General features: G+C 55.6%; 1 protein-coding gene across 6 annotated transcripts; it reads right to left on the bottom strand.

The window, feature by feature from the left end:
* Positions 1-4,274: 4,274 nt before the first annotated feature.
* On the bottom strand, positions 4,275-14,898 carry TBC1D20 (TBC1 domain family member 20). 6 transcript variants are annotated; one of them, XR_015807321.1, is made up of 9 exons: positions 14,766-14,898; positions 12,339-12,524; positions 11,159-11,239; positions 9,490-9,676; positions 8,623-8,724; positions 7,623-7,764; positions 6,777-6,964; positions 6,091-6,643; positions 4,275-4,783 (listed from the first exon to the last, which is right to left on the bottom strand). XR_015807321.1 is itself a non-coding variant. In XM_014890157.2 (8 exons), exons 1-8 carry the CDS (start codon positions 14,806-14,808, stop codon positions 6,352-6,354), a joined length of 1,224 nt encoding a protein of 407 aa, XP_014745643.1. In that variant the 5' UTR covers positions 14,809-14,898; the 3' UTR covers positions 4,275-6,351. The 6 variants fall into 6 exon arrangements, 4 of the variants coding, with proteins under 4 accessions (XP_014745643.1, XP_088031011.1, XP_014745641.1 ...); XR_015807320.1 differs by lacking the exon at positions 14,766-14,898 and adding an exon at positions 13,275-13,431 and having other exon boundaries at positions 11,159-11,242; XM_014890157.2 differs by having other exon boundaries at positions 4,275-6,643; positions 11,159-11,242.
* Between the last annotated feature and the right edge of the window lie 741 nt (positions 14,899-15,639).

The raw sequence follows: 15,639 nt of genomic DNA, 5'->3' as shown, positions 1-15,639 counted from the left end.
ATCCATGCCACCCCAGCTCTTGGTGCCCACCCCACCTTCCCCATCCCCTGGAGAACGGCTGATTCCGTTTGGTTTTTGACTGCATTGAACGCATGGCTTCAATTTTCTCCTCTTCCTCTTTGCAGCCCTCGGGGAGGGATGCCGAGCCATGCCAAACTGTCCCTTCCCAACTCCCTATTTTGTGAGGTGTCCCCGGCTTGGAGGTTCAGTGTCCCACAGCAGTATCTCCTTCCCTGTGGTGTGTGCTCCCCGCCACTCGCTTTGGGAAGAGTGAAGTTGCACACACGTGACGAGCACGTGGGCGCGGGAGGCTGTGTTGTTTCTCTCGCCAGGCAGTTGTGCACGGAAAGCTGTGCCACGGAGGGAGCCCGTGTCCGGAGTCACCCCAAAATTGTATGGGGACCAGCCCTTCACTAAGCAGCCAGCCTTCATTTTGGCTTTGGAGCCTGTACCCGTGTGGGACATGCTGTGGGCTGGCTGACCTTGGCCAGTGGAGCCGGGTGTCACTGTGCCCTCCCTTGGCGTGTGGTGCTGCCGGGGTGGCAGGGAAGGGCAGCTGTGGGAAATCTGCCTTAAGCAACCACCCAAACTGGTCTAAGAGCAGCTGCAGCCAGTGCTGGTGGGCGTGTGGGGTGTAGGTGATGCTCTGGCTCAGGGCTTCTCCACACAGCACCACGCTAGGCTCCGCTGCCGGCCACGCCAAGAGCAGGGATATGCTGGCAGGGAAGATGCTGCTGCAGCGGCTCCTCCAGCTGGGATTCTCTTTGCTTTTCCTAATGGCTCCTTCCTGCGACAGCCGCCTCCTCCCACTGCCGGGAGCACGTGGCTGCAGTGCTGGCTCGGCAGCTGCCGCAGGCTGTGGTTGGGGGGGCAGGGGCTGCGCTCTGGTACAGCTGTGCTGGGTGGGGACCCCACACATCCCTGCGGACGTGGTCATGGCTGGGGCTAGCAGCGTCTGCAAGAGCTGTACTGGGCTCGGCAGCAACCGCTGCTTGAAGCAGCCCCTGCAGCCCCCCATGACCCTGATTCCCTAGGGGGTCTAGGTTTGTGGGGGCCCCTCGGACCCTTCCCTGCCAGTGGGGTGCTGGCGGCAGTGGAGCACCCGCTGCCTGGGGCTCTGCCTCCCTGTTTTGGGGCTGCCGGTTCCCCCAGTCACAGGCTACCCTGTGCCTGCCCCTTGCTGTCAGGCTGGACTGAGCTGTGACCAGGGGAAGGACATCCCCCTCCCGTGTCCTAAAGGTGCCTCGGAGTAGGTGCCTGGCCCTGCTGCTGGAGCTGCTGGTGGCCCTGGCTCAGCCGTGGGGATAGGCACTGCAGCGCAGGGAGGGGTGTGTCCCCGGGCCCTTTGCAGGGATGCTTGATGTCCCCTAGCCCAGTCCCTGGGGGCCCCTCGAGGCCCCCCGCGATGGTCAACCATCAGCAGTGTAGATGTATCGGTGTGTAGCGGTAGCTGTGCGTGTGTGTTGGCATTAGCCACGGTGTTTCGGTACCCCCGTGCGGGTGCCAGCCTGCGGAGCCAGGCGGGCATCACGCATCAGACACGTGTTCCCTGGATAGAGCGCGTCCTCTTCTCTGCGTCCCCTCCCTCCCCGGCCGTCCCCCACCGGATCCAGTCCCGCCCCCAAAGGTGGAAAAGCCAAATAAGCGCCGAGACAGCCGTGATTCTGGCAGCCTGCTCCCGCCTCACCGCCGCTTCGGGGGGACTTTGCCTTCCTGCCCCCTGGGCAGCCCCGCGCCAGGAGTATCTGAAGCCCCTTCCCATGTGTGAGCCGGGTTTGGGGTTCCCGTGGGGTCCGGCGGCCCCAGAGCTCTCTGACACACATGGATCTCACCCAGCACCTCGGTGCCTTCTTGGGGTGCACAGCCACCCCATGCTGTGGCCAGGGGTTCTCTGGGAGGGCACTGAGGCTGACAGTCACCTGCCCTCCATCCCTGTCCATGGGGAAGCCAAAGCCCCCAGGTACCAGCAAGGCCTGAGGCCACACTGAGGGTCTCACATCACATGTGTGCTTTGCTGACCCTGCAGCTCAGGGCTCAGCTTCCATTCCTAGGGGGTCCCGGTGGTCCCCTATGTGCTGTGCATCACCCTTGAGCCAGGGTGATCCCTCCACAGACTGTCAGGCAAAATATTTCCTCAGGAGCAGGTTCTGGGTCAGTGCCAGAACCAGAGCCAGCGCCGGGGTCTCCCGCCCTGGCCGCAAGCACAACATCATCCGCTTTGTCCCTGTCCTCACCCCTGTTCCCCTCCTCAAGTCTCGCCGGGTGTGTTTGTCAGGGAGAACCGTCGTGGACAGTGGTGGATTTTCCGTGCCGTGTGGTTGTAGTGCTTAGAGACCCCTCCCAGCGTGCGGCCCCCTCCCGCTGCGCCCCCGCTGCCCGGTGCTGGCTGGCATGCGTGTGCGAGCGTGTGTGCGTGCGCGTGCGACATCCCGTCATCACTCCAGACAAAGCGAATAATAATAATAATAGTAATAATAAATAATAAAAATAAACCAAACCTCTCTCAGGAAGCAGCTGCCCTGGCGGTGGCCGAGTGGGCCGGGGGTCCCCGGAGCTGGCGGGGCCCCGGCGCAGCCTGCGGACGGGCGCCAGCGCTCGGGGTCACCTTTGTAGTGTTGTGTTAGTGAAGGGTCCCTGTGTCTGTTATCTTGGAGAAACAGGATTTTAGCCGAGGGGAAGTGATGACCCCATCTGGGCCTGTCTTGGGGTGTGACACGGCTGGCCCTTGCTCTGCAGAACCTCGGCTAACAATGATCCTGACTGTTGTGATTATGGAATAAAGTGTGTTGGTCTGCTCCCCACGGCTCTGGCTCCTTCTGTGCTGCCTCACGCCTCCCAGGGGAATTTGGGGTTCCCAGGGCTATGTGAAGTCCCCAGGGAGATGTGGGATTCCCAGTGGCCAGCATCCAGCCCTCAGGTGTATCAGTTTCCACCTTGAGCTCCGGTTCCTGTGGGCTCTCCCGCAGCGGGGAGGTTCATCCTCATCAGTCAGTGAGGGCTGGGCGTCCCTGGGAGCAGTGTGAGCATGTGCACGTATGTGCACGTATGTGCTGTGCATAGGCAGCCCCTCGCCCCACCCGTGTGTGTGTGGGCAATCCCGGCGCCGCCCCGAGTCGTTCAGCCAGGGGAGGGGGACCGAGGGCAATCAGGGTGGAACCGGAGAGAGAGGGAACCGGGGGTGCTAATCCAGACCCACAGGGGGGCCCGGGGGGGCCACGAGGTCACGCGCCACTTGCATCACACCCAGACCCCTGCCCCCAGTCTCGCCGCAGTTGTTGCCACGGCAACAAGAGGAGCCCAGAGCATCCCCGGGTACTGCCAGCCCCTCCTGCTGCCCCGGCGCTGCTGGGGACTGGGCTGTCCCCGAGGGAGGGAGAAGTGCAGGGGTTGCCCATGCCACGGTGACGCCCCAAGCCTGCAGGCTGCACCCACGGGAGGGGCCCCAGCACCGCCCGGGGCAGCAATGTTCCAGTATGGTGTCACTGTAGCCCCCGGCAATGGGATGGTCTCTATGCAGGGGCACTGCTGGGAGCATGGTGCAGCCACAGTCAGAGCTCACTGGCCATCACCACTGCCTCCCTGACCTTAACAAACGTCGGAGCCACACGGGGTTCTTGTCCAGTGTCCAACGTGGCCCACACAGGCCCATGCACGCATTGCCACTGGCCTGGTTCTGAGTCATACGTGGCATGGCCTCTTGGCTACCCTAAAGGTGTCACACACCTCCTGCCACCACTCCTCCTTCCCCCCTGCTGCCCAAAGGGTATCCCTCCCAAAGGGCTCCAAGCACTATTGAGAAAATGGCTCCTGGAGAAGCCACAGGCAATTAAAAACAGCCAACATGACTGGCAGCCTTGAGCTATCCAGCCAAACCCACTTCCAGCCTGGCAAAGGCAGCTGCATCACCCCTGCTCAGCAGAGCATGCCTTGGGAATTGGGCATCATGCCTGGGATCTCCTCCTGCAGCCAGGCACCCGGCCTGGGGTACAGGGCAGCCTGGGAGGTCAGGCTATTTCCAGCACCATGCTGCTGATGGAGGGGACAGCCTGGAGAGCCAGCAGCACACACAAGGCCTGGCGTTGGCCCAGAGGGAGGCAGATGGATGGAGAACAGTGACCGGGGCACGCATGCACCCTTTGGCTCTGCTCCTGGCTCCTCTTCCCACAGGGCTGCTGGTCGTGAGGCCACACGGAGCTGGCCTGGCCACTGCAGGGAAGGTGCCAGTTCTGGGCCACAGGATGCTACAAGAGCAGATTTGGCAGCCTCAGCCTGGGGAGGGCAGGAAGTGTGTAACTGTTTATTTTACAGTTTTAGTGTTTGTAGAAATTTGCATTTACAGGGGGTGTGTAAGTCTTTGTACAGAGTAACTGAAGCACTTGCAGCCACGGTCTCCTCCCAGGCCCTTCTCCCCTCCAGGGGACAATGCAAGAACTAAAGTGCATCACGGCCAGGGAATGGAGGGGCTGCAGGGGCTCCTCCTGGGGGGCTCCAGCCATCTCCTCCTTCAGGGTGCTGTGCAGAGCGGTCCTGGGCCCTCCAGCAGCATTCCCAGGTCACCACACTCTCCTGCACCAATGGTTTCTAAAGTGCTAACTGATCCTGCCTCCAGTTTTGCTCTGTTCTCTGGGGGTCCCAAGGAATGGGCTCTGCCTTCAGCCACACTGGGAGGAGTGCACTGAGCAGGCCCAGATCTCTTCAAGGGCACTGGCACCATTGAGGAGAGGAGGGAACAGGTCTTGCTGCCTGCTTGCACAAGAGCAGTTTCACACACTCCACATTTCACCTGCAGAGGCAAAGGGAAATCCTGCTCAGAGCTTCATGGAAACACAAGCCAGGAATGACAACTGCCCACCTGCCCTCTGGCCAGAAAGGCACAGCCCTTCCATGAGCAAGGGCCCATGGGGCAAACCAGAACATACCCAGGGTGGTTATAGACCAAGAGGGGTAAGAGTGGGGGATGCTGAGCTTTGCAGGGCATGAGTTCTCTTCTCTATCCCAAAATCCCTTCAACAAACACTTCCTTTTCAGGTGTGCAGCCCTGGGTATGGCACAGATGGCTTTGGGGACAGCAGAGCAATGATGGGGCAGCGGGAGGGAGCTGTGAGGTTCAGGTAAGGGCACTTGAGGGAGATTTAGCAGCTTGGGGGAGAGGTAGAGGCATAGAGTGTGTCTATTGGCTTTGTCTCAGTGAGACACTGAGTTGTCTAGAAGGATTTGCTGCTTAACTTGGAGGGCAGGGAGCGCTGGGACTGCCAGTGAGACTGGTGGGGAGATGGGAGCGATGCAGGGTTCAGGGTGGCCTTTCTAGGAAACCCCTCATATTATTTCTAGAGGCGATGCTGAAGCCTGATCAGCTTGTGGGGGAGGTTTTTGACACATTTCTTAGTGCAACAACTTCTATCTGGTGCAAAGTGTTTCACAAGGTGGAAAAAACCTTTCTCCATGTTAGTGTCCACTTCCAGAGCTATTAAAGAAGTCTGCAATGGGTGTTTACGATGCCACTAAGGCTTGTGGTAGCATAACCTGGCACATTACAGTACACACCTTCAGCAGGGTAACTGCACTCGTGTCTCACTTCACTGACCCCAGATATGGTCACAGTACTGCCAGTGCAGCAGTGGCAGTGCCTGAGAGCTGAGGGGAGCTAAGGTCTGCTCCTAGCCCCTGCAAACAAATCAGGCTGCAAAAATGTGGAAGCAAAAAGAGCCAGGGAGTGTTACACACTGAAGAGAAGCTCACAGCATTGTGCTGGCCAGAGTGTGGGAAAGGTTTGGCTCTGCTCAGAGGGTGCCCACAGCACAGGGAAGAGCTGGAGCAACAGCAAAGCTGAAGGCAGATCGTGGGGCACACTGGAGCAATGAAGAGCCAAAGGGCTGCCCTGTTCCTCAGGAGCGCAACAGTCCTCCACCCTCACACACGCAGGCACCCAGAACAAACCCAGTTGGACACTCTCTTCCAGGTGAGGATCTGCTCTCACTCCCACTAGTTTTCCCCAATGGAGAATGCAGGATCATTTGGGCACAGCCCACACACAGCTCTCCTTTTGTACAGTCACCTGAGCACAGCCTAAACAGGCAAACTTGTCCATACCTCTGGTTCCTCAGGGGACAGCGGGAGTGCCTGTCTGCTCACCCTTGCACAGGGAGATAGGAACAAGGGGAGCATGGTGTGGGGAACCGTCCTGCTGGGCTGGTTCCCTCACTCTCTGTCACAAAGGCCAAAAGCGTTACTGGACGCAGTAAGAATAAAAAATAATCTTCAGACAGGTCGTTTCTGGACACGTCCTTCATCAAACATCAGCCCTTCCTGCTGGGGATGGATGCAGTGACAGCAAAGGCCTTTCCTCCGGTGTCAGGGGAAAATCTCCAGTTCAAACTTGGGTGCCCACTCCAGTGCGCTCTTCACCACAGCCAGGGCAGCTGCTCCTAGTGCCACCGTCAGCCCCATCACTGCCAGCTTGACAAAGCGGTTGGTCCGGGGTTTTGTCAAGACGGATTTTGTCCTCTCCTCCCCTCGGGGCCGCTCCTCCCCTCGGAGCCGCTCCTCCCCTCGGAGCCGTTCTCTGAAACGTTGTCTCAACACAGTGTCTGGTCTCTGCTGCACTGATGCCAACTCAAAGTCCTTAAAAGTGGAAGCCGCAGTTCTGCAAGAGAAGGAACAGGTCAAGCAATGTTCCCAGCTCACCTCAGGAACCAGCCTCTGGTCAGGAAGATCTCCACAGGGAGGCAAGACCTGGCAAGGGGATGCAGGGAACCCATGGGCTGCCGAGCACTCACCGTTCTGCCTGAGCTGCCTGAGCTGCCTCCTTGGCAAGTTCAGAAGGTGGGAACTGGACAAAAAGGTCCCCAGCTTTGCTGATCAGAGACTCATAAGGAAGGTCCTGTGGGATCTGGGACAGGAGGTGGTGGACAGAGGCCATGTCACACTCGCAGTCCAGAACTTCCTGCTCCCGGTGCAGCACGATCTGTAGAGAAGTGAGGACAGACAAGGAAGTGGGGACAACTCCTTGGCACAGGCTGACTCTTGTTTAAGAGCCAGAAAAAATGCCACTTTACTTCCAGCTGAAAGATATTCTTCAAGAGGACACACTGCAGTGAAGCATTCACTGGGAAGAGAAATGAACCCCTTCTGAGACTGAGGCCATGGAAAGCCTCTTTCAGGGTACTTAGGTCTGTCTGCTGAGCAGATCCTGTTAATGGCAGGTCAGAGACGTGGGCAGAACCTCAGCAGGGTTTGACTTCATGATATTTCCCTCTGCCATGGGAGGATGGGCAGATGGATGAACAGTGCAGGGCTGTCCCCAGCCAGCCAGGGATCCCAGTACGTGACCAGAAGCAGGACCAGCACATGAAAGGAAATAAAACCACTGTGTCATGCTGCCTCCACAGCACTGAACTGGCACAGCCTGCACATTTGGACACCCTTAGGCTGCCCTGAGTTCCCCTGGATCCCACCTGCCCTTTACCCTGTGCTTTACGAAGGACATCACCGACTGCATCTGTAGAGCAGGGTACAGCTGGGGACAGCACCAGCACTGGGTTTGCCAGCCTCCCTCTGCAGCCCCAAACTCCTACCACCTCAGAACAGCACAGTAAATCCCTGACCATTCCATCAATACCTACCACAGCTGCAAAATAAATGGGCATCAGCGGGTGGCAAGCCAGGAAGAAATCATATAATCGTACAACGTGCCGGAAGTCAGACAAAACGTGGCCAAACCAGGTGATCAGCCAGCTGAGAGCAAAGATGGTTCCCACCTCGGCACTACAGAGATAAAGAGCCATTAGTCAGCCTGGAAACAGGGATGAAATGCTCCCAAGCCACCTCTGCACTGCACAGTCGTGCCTAGAGAAATAGAGCTGGCTGTCAGTGGAGCACTGAACTCCCTCAGAGCAGGAATTGCACCTCTGACACAAAGTGTTTATCCCCTGTGCCACCCCCTAAGGCAAAGTGCTGCCACTACTTGTGTCACATTCAGTGGGGGCCACAGCAGAGGCCAAACGCTGCTTTCAGGGGACCCTGAATGTGTGATGTATCATGGCACTGGCTGGCTTGCTGGCCTGAGGCAACTGAAGTCCTGCAGCACAGACAGATGTTTGGGTTCCTTCCTACTCTGAGGGTTTCCTAATTCTGTGAGTTTGCAATCAGTTTGGTACCCAAAGACTTTGTGGCTGTAAAAAAAAGGGCTCCAAACTGACTTCCCATTTACCTTCCTGCTTCTGATTTGATCTGCCCAGGCACACCTGTGTGTCCCTAATGGAAAATCTGGGAGTTATCCCCAGAACTAACAACAAACTACAGCAAGGTCCCACAAGCCACACAAGTGGCCATGTGAAGCAGTTGTAGTATTTGTGTAACACTGTCCCCAAATCCCCAGCCCTTCCAATATAGACTGCAGACAAATGGGCTGAAGATGGCACCATTAAACCCCCCCCAGACGGCAGCACAGGTTTGAGCCTGCTCAGAATGAGTGCCACATGGCTTTGGGGTGTCACCATCAGCTGTGAGACAGCTGCTGACTTCCTGAGGAAGCCACTGTGGTGCTGGTGAAAATGGCCCTGTGAACAGTAACCTGAGACAGGCAGGGGAGAGCCAGGAGGCTCTAAGGGAACATTGGCATACCTCTGCATGAAGTCATGCACCTCAGGGTTCACCTGGTCTATGATGTGCATCAGGTAATTTAAAATGTGCTTGGTATTATCCATTGTTGGGTCCATAAAATCCCTGAGGAAAGATTTAAAAGAAGCTTTGTCAAGCAACAACATCAGCGAGCTCTCCCTCCAGGGAGGCTGCAGAAGGTGAAGTACATGCAATAAACAGCCCTGCTGGCAGGGTGGCCCCCATCCCCAACGAATTCTGTCTCTTTGGAGCAGCCTCCTTCCAGTTTGTCTGGGACACACAGGGCTGACTTGCACACAGAATCCAGGCCCAGACCATCATGCTGCTGTCAGCTGACACTTCTTATTTTGCTGCAGTGCACATAAGAACCATAAAGCCTTTCCAGCACCCAAAATCTGGGAAAGAAGAGATAATCCCTCCAAACCACACTCTCCAGCTGGAAGCTTGCTCTTATTTCAGTGGACAAACAGGAAAGACTCTTCATGTGGGGTACAGGACACTGGTAGTACAGACCACACTACCCAGAGCAATGCAAGTGTGAGGCAGGTGCTGAGCCAGCCCACAGGACCTGGAGAGGCCCTGACAGCCACACAACCATGGATAATGCATGTGTGTTGGCTTTTCCAACTCCAAGAGATGCTACAAATTAACTGACAGCCTTCAATTATCCCTTCCCCTGGGCACAGCTCCTTGCAAAGCCACATGCTGTTGTGTGGTCAGGCTGCTCTCAATCACCCCTCTGGGTACAGGCATGACAGGCAGCTGCTTTAACCCAAGGCTTTGCTTTCCCAGCTCCCCTTCCAGGCCACCTGCACAGGTGTCCCCACAGCCTGAGGACACGTAGTTGGCTCCTCTACTCCCACTGAGTACCTGAGATGATGTGTCGAGAGCTTCTCCACCAGTGCTGTGGCGAGCCTGTCCCCCACCACCAGGAGGAAGGTGACCACGATGTCATGGTATCCCTGGTAGTAGTGGAGCTGGGGGTTTCGCTTGAGAACGTGGAGGATGATATCAATGAGCTCCTCCTGCAATCCTTCCCTCTGGTCATCTGGCATCCCTGTGGGAACAGCAGAGGTGGCACAGCTGTGTCACCTACAAGTTCCTGTTGTAGGAGCAAGGGTGACTGTGGTGTGCAAGGAGAGCACCTATGCATTCACTAACCTGCCTGATCCCAAGGGATGTGGTGTACAGGGAAAGGTGGTAAAACTGGCAGAAAAAATTATCCAAAGCCCTAATGCTGTCTCCCAAAACTCTGCAGGACCAGGGGAATCTGGCCAGTTGCTGAGAGGTTTAATCTTTAGATCTGCAGAACCCTTATCTGCAAGGAAGCCATTGTGGAGGATGGGAGCAGGGTTTACAGATGTTTGCACAGTGCTGCTGTGAAGAGAGAATTGTTCTGCACATCCAGCACTGATGAGGACGTTTTAGTAAATTTTAATTTCCCAGGAGTTCTAGAAAAAAATTAAACGGGACCCATTTTCACAGAAACGATGCCCACTGCATCAGACTGCGAGGCCTCCACTGGCACAACTTTCTATCAGTTCCTTGCTAACAACGTGTGTTTAGGGACAGAATGTCACAGGGAAAACATTGTTCCTGCCCTGCACAGCTGCAGCCAGTTTCTGGCAGTCTTTGTCAACAGATAAAACGCCCAAAGGCCAAGCAGAGAGTCTCAGTGGAGATCCTGCAATGATAAAGTTCTCCTTTTCCTCTGCTTCACTAATGCAGCTAAAAATAGGCAGGAGGCTGCCATTCAAGGGCAAAAAAATCCGTAGGAGCAGAGCCTCCAGGAATCAGGCCTGCACACAGCATCCACGCCTGCAAGAATCAGAGTGAATCAAGTGTTTATACAAAATAAAAGTGGCAGAAGAAGGAAGCATATTCTGGCCAGAAATAACAACTGCTCTGCACAGAGAGCTGCTGGATTTAGTGTTTTATAAATAACACAAGGCACCAGCCTCCCATCAGAACTACACAACTGCAAAAACATTTTGCTTCTAAATGTTCTAAGTTCAGTTAAATTTGGTGCAAGGAGCTGATTCTGAGACTGTTTTATACGATGAGCTGTTCTAAGCACAGACAAACTCACCTGCCCTGCCCCTGAGCCAGACCATGGACTAAAATAAACCGAAGCAAATGGCGTATTTCTCAAGCTTTCCACCTGTCCTAATCTCAACAGGTCATGGTGCACAAGATCTGTGCTGGACTCATGCAAGTTCTGTCCTCTCTCTGCTGCAACTGTCTGCCAGTAGCAGCCTCCTGGCAGAGCGGCTCAGTGGGGCAGGGGAAGTGGAACGTTGGAAGAGCCACATCAAAAACCATCTGTGCAGAGACAGCTGAACGAAACTGCTGGCTGAAGAAGGGCTTCACTGCAAGAAGCAGCTGCTGTGAGCTCACAAGTAAAAAGTTTTCTAGAAGTCAGGCCCTTGAAGTAATGGAGTGTCACCTTCTACAGCCTCCCAGGGAGGTCTGAGCCAGGAGGAGCCCCACAGCCTTGCTCTTGCCCCTGCAGAGCGGGAAGAGCAGAATCCCCTCTCACCTGGTGGGAAGCGGCGCAGGGATCGCCGCACATCCAGTAACACCTGCTGGTAATCCTTACTGTCCTCTCGCAGCTCCTTCCCTGCTGAGAAAAAGAGCAACAGGATTAACATGAAGCAGTGCAATGGCACTTGGAGGAGAGTGAGGTGAGGGAGCCGGGAAGATCCCTGCTGAATGTGGACATAAAGCTGCACACACACACTACTCCACTGTATATCCCCTTTTTCATGTCAGCCCTGTCCCTGCACTTTCACTGCCACACAGTCTGACACTAACAGCAAATGAGACAATTATTTCTTTAGACAACACATGTTAAAATGCTTAAACTGACAGCAGCATTCCCAGCACTCTTAGAAACATCTCTGCTCCACAGTTTTGCTGTGCAATTCAAAGTGTCCTCAGCAGCAACACTGGAGGGGTGCTGTGGAGACCACAAAGAATCATTTATAAAGCCAGGGTTAGCTAAGACAGTTAAAACAGAAAAGCTCAGTGAGCCAGCAAATTCCTTCAATGCAATCATGTAAAGTTAAACGTTGTCTTCCAGCAGCTCTGGTCACCTCACATCACCCTAATGTCACCTGGCTCTTGACTGAGGTGGGGGGATACACGTTTCCAAACGACCACAGAATCAGGAACAACAACAAAATCTGTCCTGGGTGACTATAAAAGCTACAGGACCTAGAGCTCCTGCATTGCTAAGGTTTAAAAACCATGTGGGTACTTCATCAGGAAGGTTGTTGTCCCTGTGCCTATTCTGACCAAAAACCACACATGCTTCACACAACAGCTGCTTCCTGGAGAGACATCTTGGGAGAATTTTGGTCACAACAGGGCTCAGCACAGCTACCTCTTCATGGGAGCAAAACAAATCAAGTCTGATTCTTTCTGCTGTGGGTGAACTTACATATGTCAGCTAACGCTCAGGGCTATGCTGACTGCATTCACATCGAACTAATTCCATGACTATCACTAAAGAAAACAACAAATGTTGTTTTCAGGAGTCATGTATTGTTTACATACAATATAGTATTGGTGCTGCAGTGAGTCCCCCTTTGTACATGAGCTTAGTGGGAAATGCAACACACACAGGGAAAAGGCAGGCCAGAAAAAACATCTCTCCTCTAGTGACAAAGGTCACTGAGCTGTTCCTCCCAAGCAGCTGAGTCCAGGCTGTTCCATACCTGGAAGAGGGGGCAGGTCGTCTGTATTAACACTGAGCAGCTTTGGCCACACTTTGCACCGGATCTCGTCGGTGAGCAGCCCGCCCTCGCTGATTGCCATCCGCCTTAGCGTTGCCACGTCGATGGGGTCACTGTTCAGAGCCTGGTAAATCTCTGCCACTTTTCTTTTCTTCTTAGCATCAAAGTCTGCAAAAGGTCACAGAGATGTGAGCTGACAGGCAGTGCCAACACACAGCAGGGTCTAGCAACAGCCCACTCACAGCAATGTCACACACACACAAGGGAGATGACACAGGAGAGTTGTCACACTCTCAGGACAGGGATGACTCTGGTGGTGACCCCTCCAGCTGAGTGTCCCCATTTCTGCAGGCTCAGCATTGGGAGAATCTCAAAGGGTACTCTCACTACTTCCCTATCAACCCTGGGGGTCCCACTCTGGGAGGCAAATGCTGCTCCTCCTGACACCAGAGCCACAGCAGTGCCCAGACGGAGCCCTTGGCTCCTGTCCTTCCTAACGACTCACGGCTCCATACAGGAACGAGACAGCCCTGCAAAACCATCCTGAAACTCTTTGCTCTCTGATGCAGCTGCCAGCTCAGATGTCGAGTGTTTCCTAAGACTAGGACTTAGGAAAATGTTCTAAAAAGGTTAGGAAAGTGTTCCCAAAATTGTGTTCCTACCGACTCCCAGGTGCAGCTGTCCTAGGAAGAAGTATTTCCACTGACAGCAAGAGACACAAGAAAGGACATAATTATACCAGAGTTAAAGAATCAAAAGCATGTTGACTTGTCCTACAACAAACACAGACCTGTCACCCATCAGTACACACACACACCTCAGCCAGTAGGAAACAATTCCCACTGTTTTGAGGAGCACAGGAACTCGGGGCAGGGAGGGAAGGGGGTAACACACAAAGCTCGGGTTAGAGACACTTACAGGACATCAGAGTGCTTCCCAGGGAGCGGAGAAAGGACACTACTTCACACCACATGATGGAATTTGTCACCACTGCCTCATGTGAGGAAAGAGAGAAGTAGCCGAGGGCCACTCAATATCCCACACTAGAGGAGTTCCCAGTAAGGAGGTTTTGCTGAGCAGCTGTAGGACTGGAGTGCAGGATGAGGCCACAAACACTGCCTTTCCCTAATGGCTTTTCCCATAGATGCAACAACTCTTAGGATCCAAGCAGGATTCGTTCTATGAGGGACGTGTCCAAATAGGATTTGGGGTGGGAGGAATTAAAAGGATTTCGATGGAGAAACAGCTGTTTCCCAAGGCCGCGCCTTCCCGGCAGCGATAGGGGAGCTCGTTCCTCTGCCTATGTGGCACCTCAGCCACTGCCCTGGCCCTGTTCCTGCGAGCTCCGGGCTGGAAGTGCAGCTCTCAGCGAAGTCTGAAGGGAGCCGGCAGGTCGGCAGGCTGTTCACACACACAGACGCTAAGTAGGTCGAGGAGTGGATGCTGTTCCTTCTCAAAGACCCTTTTAAAAAACTTCTTGGATCAAAACAATCTGTAAAAGCCTACGACAGAGTTCCACCTCCCTCCGAATTCCAAGCTCCTGGTAACATTAAATCTCCAATCGCTCACACAGTGAATACAGTTTCTTTTATTTCCTTTCCCGCCTCTTGTGCAAGCAGAGTTATTTGCACAACAGAAGCCAGCTCTGCTCAGCCGGTTCCCTATCCCCAGCCAGTTCTCTACCCCCAGCTGTTCCTGATCCCCTGCCACACGCACACACTGGGCTGTCACATACCGATACCTCGGGAAGGAGGAGACAAAGCCTATGGGAGAAAGAACTACTCACACACAAAGAACTTAAGGAGTAGTGGGAAGGAAGGAGCACATCTTGCAGGCTTCTCCTCTCAAACTTACTAATAAAGACACCAATATTTACACTTCTCAAACACACAGGGGACAACAGCTGCGAGTATGATCAAAACCAGTGCATTTCAAAAAATGTTTTGAGACCTTAACTCGCAGGTTCACCCTTGGAAGAAGAGACATAAACCCAAGGTGAGGGTGGTCTAAAACCCACATGGGTCCGTCGGTGCTTCTGCACCGTTGCAGGCACCGGGCACCGACACACGGCCTCGCTAGGTCTAGCCAGCTCGGCGCTGCCGCAGAACCCTCGGTCACTAGCGGGGACCGCTCTCGGGCCCGGCTCGGGTCAAGCAGCATCAACCGGGGCCGGCAGCTTCCAGTCCGCCCGAGGCCGCAGCGGCCGCACAGCCGCGAGGTGGGCCGGACCCTTCGCTCGGTCCCGGGATCCCCGGTTCCCCCGCCCGCTCCCGCCGGGGCGGCTCCGAGCGCAGCGCCGGCCCCGCCCCGCCGCCAGGGGGCGCCGCCGCGCCCGCAGGGGGCGCTCCAGCCCCCGCCCCCTCAGCGGAACCACCGCCCCCCGCCCGCCGGGCCCGGCCCAGCCCGTACCGTGGCCGCCGACGCCGTTGCGCGGCGGGCTCTGCCGGCCCATGTTCCCGGGCGCTGCGGTGCATTCCGGGCCGGACACCGGACCGGACCGGGCCGGGGCTCCGCGCTCCCCGCACCGTCCGGTCCCGTCCCGCCCCCGCCCTCTCCCCCCGCCCCCCGCCCGCCGGCGCGCGGGCGGGACGTCACGGCGCCGCAGTGCGCAGGCGCGGCGCCGCTAGGCGGCTCACACGGGCGGAGGCAGCCGCGCATGCGCAAACGGGAGAGCGCGGCCTGGACGTGTCCGCCCCGAACGCGCGTCAGGGGCTGTTTAAAATAAAAAACCAAACTCCAACCCTCCCCGATGGCCGCGGTACAGGTTGTTCCCAACGCTGTGAGGGGCGGGTACCGCACCCACAATGGTGCTGCACACAGTGGCTGCTCCCACCACTCAAAAAAAACCCCGCAAACCCTCCAAACTCCCCCGTCAATGCTTTGAGACACCGCAGTGGGAGAACAAGCACCCGGCACTTCTGTAAGGGCTTGTCAAGTCCATAAAGCTCCTTCCATGCACAGGGTTCCGTGCTTCCTCGTGCAAGGGCTGACAGGCACTGGGGCCATCCACCACTCCCAGTTTCCTTTTCCGTACGTCTTATCCTTATGCAAATCGCCCTCGCTTGGAATAACGAAAGAACTGGGTAAAATGTCCTGCATAGCTCAGAACCAGTGCAAACAAGCTGTATTTTGTCATACTGGGTGCTTTTACGTTACAGCACATTGAGGTAACAGTCAACACAGTCCAACTTTCACATCACTTTAGGATATAAAAGATTAAGTACAATGGATTTCCACTGGATGAAGGCATGGAGGAGAAAGCTATCTTGGTGTATGTGAAAAA

This window comes from Sturnus vulgaris, chromosome 17 (genome assembly GCF_052056855.1).
Source record: "Sturnus vulgaris isolate bStuVul1 chromosome 17, bStuVul1.hap1, whole genome shotgun sequence".
NCBI lineage: Eukaryota > Metazoa > Chordata > Aves > Passeriformes > Sturnidae > Sturnus > Sturnus vulgaris.
The sequence above is the reverse complement of the archived record's forward strand: the minus strand, read 5'-3'. Positions and strand labels throughout refer to the sequence as shown.

Coding starts and splice junctions, on each gene's coding strand:
- TBC1D20 (XM_014890155.2), bottom strand. CDS start 13,329: ATGTGGTGTGAAGTAGTGTCCTTTCTCCGCTCCCTGGGAAGCACTCTG. Junction 9,677..11,158: donor CCTGCGCCGCTTCCCACCAG/GTGAGAGGGGAT, acceptor CTGTTCCCACAG/GGATGCCAGATGACCAGAGG. Junction 6,965..7,622: donor CCATTTATTTTGCAGCTGTG/GTAGGTATTGAT, acceptor ACTTCTCTACAG/ATCGTGCTGCACCGGGAGCA.